This window comes from Quercus suber, unplaced genomic scaffold, assembly GCF_002906115.3.
Source record: "Quercus suber isolate HL8 unplaced genomic scaffold, Cork oak 2.0 scaffold_447, whole genome shotgun sequence".
Lineage (NCBI taxonomy): Eukaryota > Viridiplantae > Streptophyta > Magnoliopsida > Fagales > Fagaceae > Quercus > Quercus suber.
The window spans coordinates 565010-572126 of record NW_027069898.1 but is presented as its reverse complement, the minus strand read 5'-3'; the positions used below and the strand labels follow the sequence as shown (position 1 = coordinate 572126).

At 36.1% G+C, this 7117-nt stretch overlaps 1 protein-coding gene across 1 annotated transcript; it reads left to right on the top strand.

The window, feature by feature from the left end:
- The first annotated feature begins 519 nt into the window (after positions 1-519).
- LOC112000872 (uncharacterized) lies at positions 520-3159 on the top strand. Its single transcript, XM_024033042.2, is given in 5 exon segments — positions 520-717; positions 720-775; positions 777-852; positions 945-1066; positions 2676-3159. Coding segments are annotated over 5 exon segments (546 nt in total). The 5' UTR covers positions 520-590; the 3' UTR covers positions 2841-3159.
- The last annotated feature ends 3958 nt before the right edge of the window (positions 3160-7117 follow it).

The following is a 7117-nucleotide window of genomic DNA, read 5'->3' as shown; positions in this document are numbered from 1 at the left end:
AATGAAAGGCACTAAACTACAAGATAACTGGAAGGTAAATAATCTGCAATATTAATCTATGAATCTAAACAAGTTGCTAACAAAATTGCATATCTATAAAAAAAGTAACAATTACAATCAAACTACTATTGATAAGCGAGATTATAACTGAGATATGTTTCGGATGTGTGTCGCTTTGAAAAGTGCGACATCTATTTATACTTGAGATCTAAATAATCACTAACTATTATTATTGCCACCTGGTGCGTGTGCATCATCCTTAACTTCCTAGAACACTCGTCATTAATCTCATGCATTATATTTTTCATTTAACACGTATGAGCATTTTGAAATGTAAATATATATCATTAACAAAGGCCCAATACACGTGATTGGAACAGATCAATCCAGTCATGTGTATGCTCGGCCGAAACTAGTGGGATGGGCTTGTCGCATGGTCCCTCTCCGTTTTGGGCTTTTAAAGTAAGCCCATCACATTTGAGGCCCAAAATGTTTTCCCTCTTCTTCGACGCCTCACTCCGGTCACTCGCTTCTTACTCTCACTGTTTACAGTTGAAGCAGTTGACAGTTCAGAAAAAAAAAGAAAAGAAATGGGATTTGGAATTGGAGCTCTAAGAACCCTAATTCGACCGTTATCAAGAACCCTAATTTCCCGATCCTCCACTACGACACCGTTTTCATCCACATTCACATCCCCTAAAAGGCTAAATCCATACTTCACCGCGAAGCCCCATTTCCATGGTTTCCGATCTCCAACCATTTGCACTGCTTGACAAATGACAGACACTCGGTTCCCAAAGAGACGGCCCATGGATAAGCCTCGTCGCAAAAGAGCCAGCACAAAACCACCAGGTTCGCGTTCCTCATTTCACTTCCACTTCTTTGTTCAATTTCTTTTTTCCTTTACAGCCAAAAGAGAATTGAATTTTGGTTTTGCTTTGCAGGGCCGTATGCTTGGGTTCAGTACACACCAGGCGAGCCCATACTTCCCAATAGACCCAATGAAGGAAGTGTCAAAAGAAGGAATGAGAAAAAACGTTTGAGGCAGCGTCGTGCTTTTATATTGGTGCGTCTTTTTGTGATTCTGAATACACTTAACACAACTTATTTCCAAAATGGGTTTTGCTTTTCATTTCACGTTTTAATTGGTTTTAGCTAAACTGTATTTATTTGTTTAGTGCATCATCCTTAACTGGATTGGAGAGGATGATTCAGAAACTCTCTTCTCTTGTGCTTTGTTATAGATGTAGTTTGTGCATAATTAATCGTTAGGCAAGTGAAGCTTTTTAGATGAAGATTAATTTTTTAAGATTAACAAACTTCTGACTAGAAGTTTGAAATATGAATGTTGCAGATTATGGTTTCAGATTTTTGATTTGTTACGGGCTCCTTGTTAATCATGATAATGCAATAGCAGCTTGAAATGTGTAATGGTATAAGCAGGTTGGAACTGATACAGTAAGTACTCAACCATCATGGAACCAGTTCAACCTTTGTTCTGGGGAGTTGGGGATAGGCTGTTGTTTGTCACATCCACTAAACTCTGCGAACGCTTATCTTCTCACACTTAACACTTCCCTCTTAAGAAAACAGTGGACAGGAACTGCATATATTGTTGTAACTAAGATATCATTACTAATGGTGAAGTGACCAGTTAACACATCCATAAGGTTTTCCTTACGGATGTGAAAATTCGACCTCTGGCCTAGCTTTATCCATTTGTTAGTAGATTGGTCAAAATGTACTCAGTTTGAGTGTTGTCGTTATTTTTTTTAACTTTATTATGGATCATTACAAGGTTCAATCATAGTGTAGCTTTCCACATCAAAAGGGGCAGTGATAACAAATCCAGTTGAGTTTCTTGACACATTAAACGGGGACATCCTATGAAAATGGATGTTGTCTTTGTGTTTTTAAAACTAACTTCAGTTTTTCCTGGATATATATGTGCATTGATATGTATATATCTGTAGTACCTGCGTACACCCTTTAAGATCCTTCATCATGCAATGTATATCATTAAATGAAAATTTTCAGATTTCTTATTCATTAATTGTTGTCAATTCTTGAAAATATTCTATTCATGTGTGACAGATGAAATACTTTTTGAAGTCTGATAGGTGGTTTTGAATGCCCCCTCATTGTGAATCCTATTTTTCCGTGTATAGGGCAAGTTCAAAATGAGTTAATTCACTTAAAGATACAGGTGATTCCTATTAATGAAAAGATGATAGAGAGTTGCTTGAAATGGATTTGGTCATGTTTAGAGGAGAGTAATTAATACACTGGTGAGAATGAGCGATTCAATTCAAATTGAAGGAACAAAAAAGGTAGAGTAAGACCAAATATAACATTAGTAGAAGTTATAAAAAAAGACATATCAAGAAAGGAAGTTACAAAATGTATGACTTTGGATAGAATAGTATGGTGGAAAAGAATTCATGTGACTGACCCTGACTAGTATGTTAAGAATTTATAACTGACCCAAAAATTTTGGGACAAAGGCTTAGTTAGTGCTATTGTTGTTTACTTATTGATATGCTTTGAGATTTTTTTCCCTGCCCCACTTGCAATCTCCTACATAGACAGGCTTATGTGTAGGCCTCAGATATAAATTACTTACTTGTATAGTTGATTGTGTTCTTGAATGAAATCTGGATGTTGGGCATGTGCAGGCAGAGAAAAAGAAACGGAAGGCTCAGTTGCAGGAGGCTAATAGGAAGAAGAACATAAAGAGGGTAGAGCGTAAAATGGCTGCTGTGGCAAGGGAAAGAGCATGGGCTCAAAGACTGGCAGAACTGCAGCAGCTTGAGGAAGAGAAGAAAAAATCCATGGCTTAACATGCATTCTTGCTGGACCTCATACGCAGATGATGTCACTGCTTTTATGGTTTTTGCCCATTCTCCACTAAACATTTAAACTAGTTTCTTTCAATACCTACATTTTTTTTTTTCGATCTGCTAGATGGGTGAGCCTGTGCTTAATTTATTGGCATTTAGCATTCTTAACGCATACTGAGATGTGATATTTTGCACATTGTTCAATTGTATACTGGGAGCGTGTACTCTGGTATGCTGGGTTATGAAACTAGAGAGGCATGGAGCAAGCAACTTTGTTGGCTATCCTCCCCTACCTGCTCTGTCCCTCACTCTTCTTGAATTAATGTCTTGATGAGGCTATTTCCATTTGGGTGGTGTTTATTATACACACGAGTTTACACACACCCATAGAATGTACTGAAATCGTGACTTCAAGTCATATTTTGAAGTTCGAAATTATGATTTGAAGTCACAATTTCAGTGCATTTAATGGGTGTGTAAACTTGTGTGTAACATGATGTGTAGCAATGTTTACCCATTCCATTTTGCTCGGTTCTCTCTAACTAATAACATACATATCAGCCTAGACTACATGATTATTGGCAACTTAATTGGCTATTATTACCATTCCAAGCCTCTAATTAGGTAGGGAAAATTATGGGAAAATTACACTTTACCTTCCCTAAACTATACCTCATATTACACTTAGCATCCTAAACTATGCGGATGTACACTTACCCCCCTAAACTATTACTAGTTGCACACTTTGCACCCCACTGTTAAGTTGCCGATAATTTGGATGGAATTTAAACTCGTGTGCAAGTCATGTGACATCTGCAAAAGTGGCATATAATTAAAAGACCAAATTACCCCGTTTGAATCTCTTAAAACAACACATCTCCCTCTCATGTGTTCCCTCTCGATGGCACTCTTTTTTTTTTTTTTTTTTTTTTAATCTTTTAAAACAACACATCTCCCTCTCATGTGTTCCCTCTCGATGGCACTCTTTTTTTTTTTTTTTTTTTTTTTGGCCTTTAAACTTCAGTCCTCGCCTTCTTCCTCCATTCAACATCACAGGTCTCTCGTTTCCTCTCAATCTCTCGCTTCACTCCATCGATCCTAGTCCCAGCCCCAAATAACCCAAGACTGAAATTACCCCAAATTGAAAACCTGAACTTAGTCTCTCCCTCAGTTTTAGTTTGTGTGTAGCAAGTATTTTGTGTTTTCTCAAGTTTAGTTTTAGTTCTTTCTTTCTCCTCTGTTTCTTTTTCTTATTTCATTTTAATTTTTGAGTGCTTCATAAAGGTCCAAGTTTGATTCCTTAAACCCTATTCTTATTACAAAGGTTAGGGATTAAGAATATAATGTATTGATGTTAAGCAGAAATTGAATTTGGATTTTATAGATTTTCAAACAATACTGGAACCCATGGCTACATATATAAAAGAATGCTAATTGTATTCATATATCAAAGGAGAGCATGCTATCAATCAGTATATGTATTAACCCAATGTAAATTAGTCTTTCACCATCATAGAAAATCAATAGATGTATATTAACCCAATATAAAGGAGAGCTTGTGCCTATTTAAAACAAATTAAAATGAAATAAGTAAAAGAAACAGAGGAGAAAGATAGGACTGGAACTGAATGAGAGCTCATGCTGAGAACTGAGACTAAGAGGGCGAGTTGTGTTGTTTTAAGAGATTGAAAGGGGTAATTTGGTCTTTTAATTATATGCCATCTTTGCAGCAGTCACATGACTTGCACATGAGTTTAAATTCCATCCAAATTAATAGCTAACTTATCAGTGGGGTGCAAAGTGTGCAAGGGGTAATACTTTAGGGTGGTAAGTGTGCATCCACATAATTTAGGGTGCTAAGTGTAACATGGGGTATAGTTTAGGGAGGTAAAATGTAATTTTTCCAAAAATTATTGGGTAGTCTCGGAATACTGCACCGAGACTACACAATAATTACTCATCAGGTAGGAGGTATACATGTGAAGATAATGCAATATTAAAGTATCCATTTTAAACCCAACTATGGGTTTGAATCACTTGGAATACCTTCATTCAATTCACAAACTATAAAAAAGCATCATTTTAAATCCAATCCCCCTACTTCTCTCTCCATCCCTCGTTTATGTTGACACAACCCACAACTGTCCACCCAATGTTGGAAACAATTGCCTTAGGTTGTGGTCAATCCAATTCGGCCTTACTCGAGCTTGTTTAGCCAGTTATTTTGTAGTTTTATTCTTCAAATCAAACCTCCATGGATAGGTTTTATTTATCAGTAATAATTTCTTGAAATTGATGCTTGGAATGTGTAATTGGGGATTGAATTGATGATTGATAAAAAGGAATAGACCAAATCTTGATAAAATTTTATTGGATTTAAAGGGTGATTTAGGCCTTGAGGGTAGTTAATGTTTCAATTGTATAATCGGGGTCTTGAAATAAAAAATGACAACCCTAATTATGCCCGTAACGTTTGGCATCTCATATTTTCAGCTAGTTTATTTGCTTGAACATACTTTTTCTCCCAATTTTTTAGTAAATGACTTTTTGAAAATAAGTCTATTTATTTGCTTAAAACCATTTTTTTGTCTTATCTTTTAGCGATTAAGTTAGCATAAGAAAATATAGGATACCAAAAGACAAAGCTTCTTTTAATGTTAAAGGTGAGACAAAAAAAACAACTTCAGATAAGCTAGCTTAAGTTTTGTCATGATTAGTAGGAGATTTCTAACCACAAAAAAGGGGTTTTGTCATGATTATTTTCAATTCCAATTGACTTTGTAGTAGTTTTTATCTCATACTTCTCGAGTGTGATTATATATTAACACTAATGTGGTGGATTCTAGTCAAGACTCCATAATTAAATGTGCTTGGATAAGAGCTTCCCAATTCCTATTGCCCTCCCATCCATTTACTTTTTGAGAGAGAGAGAGAGAGAGATCTCATATTCCAAAAGGTAAATATGGGGTTGTAAAGCAATTTAGTGTTGTCAATTTAATTTAGTGTCTACTTGCCAAATAAGCATTGCACTATTTAGTGTTGTCAATTTAATTTCTTTCATGTTAGGTTCCTTGTGTGTGTGCGCGTGTGTTTGTTATAAAAAAAATAAAAAATAAAAAAATAAAAAAAAATAAAAAAATTCCATTTGGGTTTGGCGATGAAATTTGCCACTTCTGCTAGTGTGTCAGTTTTTGAGAAATTAGACTTAATAAGTAAGTCCATTTTATTTCATTCAAGTCTAGCTCACCTTCTTTGCATTTTTAAGCTTGGTTTCTTTGAATAATTGTTTCTCTCAACAAAAATCAAGTATGTGCAACAAAACTAATTAGATCTCTGAATTTGGGTAATTGTTTATATTGGCACTAATACAGTGGATCCAACAAGACTTCATAATTAAGTGTGCTTCACTTACCAAGGGAGTTGGGTTTCATAAATTAGTCCATTTGATTCATTCATGTCATACTCACATTTTTCACATTTATGAGCTTAGTAGAATTTAAACTTATACCTATGATGTCCCACTTAACCAGTTCAACTAATTGAAACTCATAATCTCTCTGAATTTGGTTAGTTGTTTTCACTAGGCAAAAATAGTATATACTACAACAGAACTAATTAGATCTTGCATGAGATTTGATGATGCCAAAAATCGCCAGTGAGCCACATGGTCCTCATGTGCTCTAGGCAGAACCTGCGAAACAAAAACAAAAAAAAAAAACCTTGCAGAGAGTACCGGTGTGGTAACGGCCAAATACCCTCTGAAGGTTAAGTTAGAGAACTTTCACAACTCTAGAGTGTTAGAGTTGGGGTAAATTATGCGTACCTTAGTTTGTAAGGCTTTTTGAGGTTTTATAGTAGCATAGAGCTGACATTCGTTTCTTGGCAAGGAAGGTCTTTCCTTATAGGGGAGATCCTCATTAATGCACGTATCTTGCGGGATCCTTTCCTTGTGGGGACTCTCTTGATTAGGATTAATCGTGGGGTGCAAGATATTTCCTTGTATAGATATCCATGGGGTCAAGTAAAGTCACGCTGGACCCGTCATAGGCTTCTTCATTCTTGTCGGTCCTATCTTCCCGACAACCTTTGGATTTGTTTGAGGTTCTCCGTCGTCTTGTACAGACATCGTCGGGTATTGAGGTGAGGGCATTTATTAATGGTTCTTTAAGAATTCTTCATTAAATGCTAGGACACGTGGCACAGGCTGGTTGGCCTTGTTTCTAAACAAAAGTGTCACTTCGTTTCCCGTGCTCTTTCGTCCTATAAATAGCTCACCA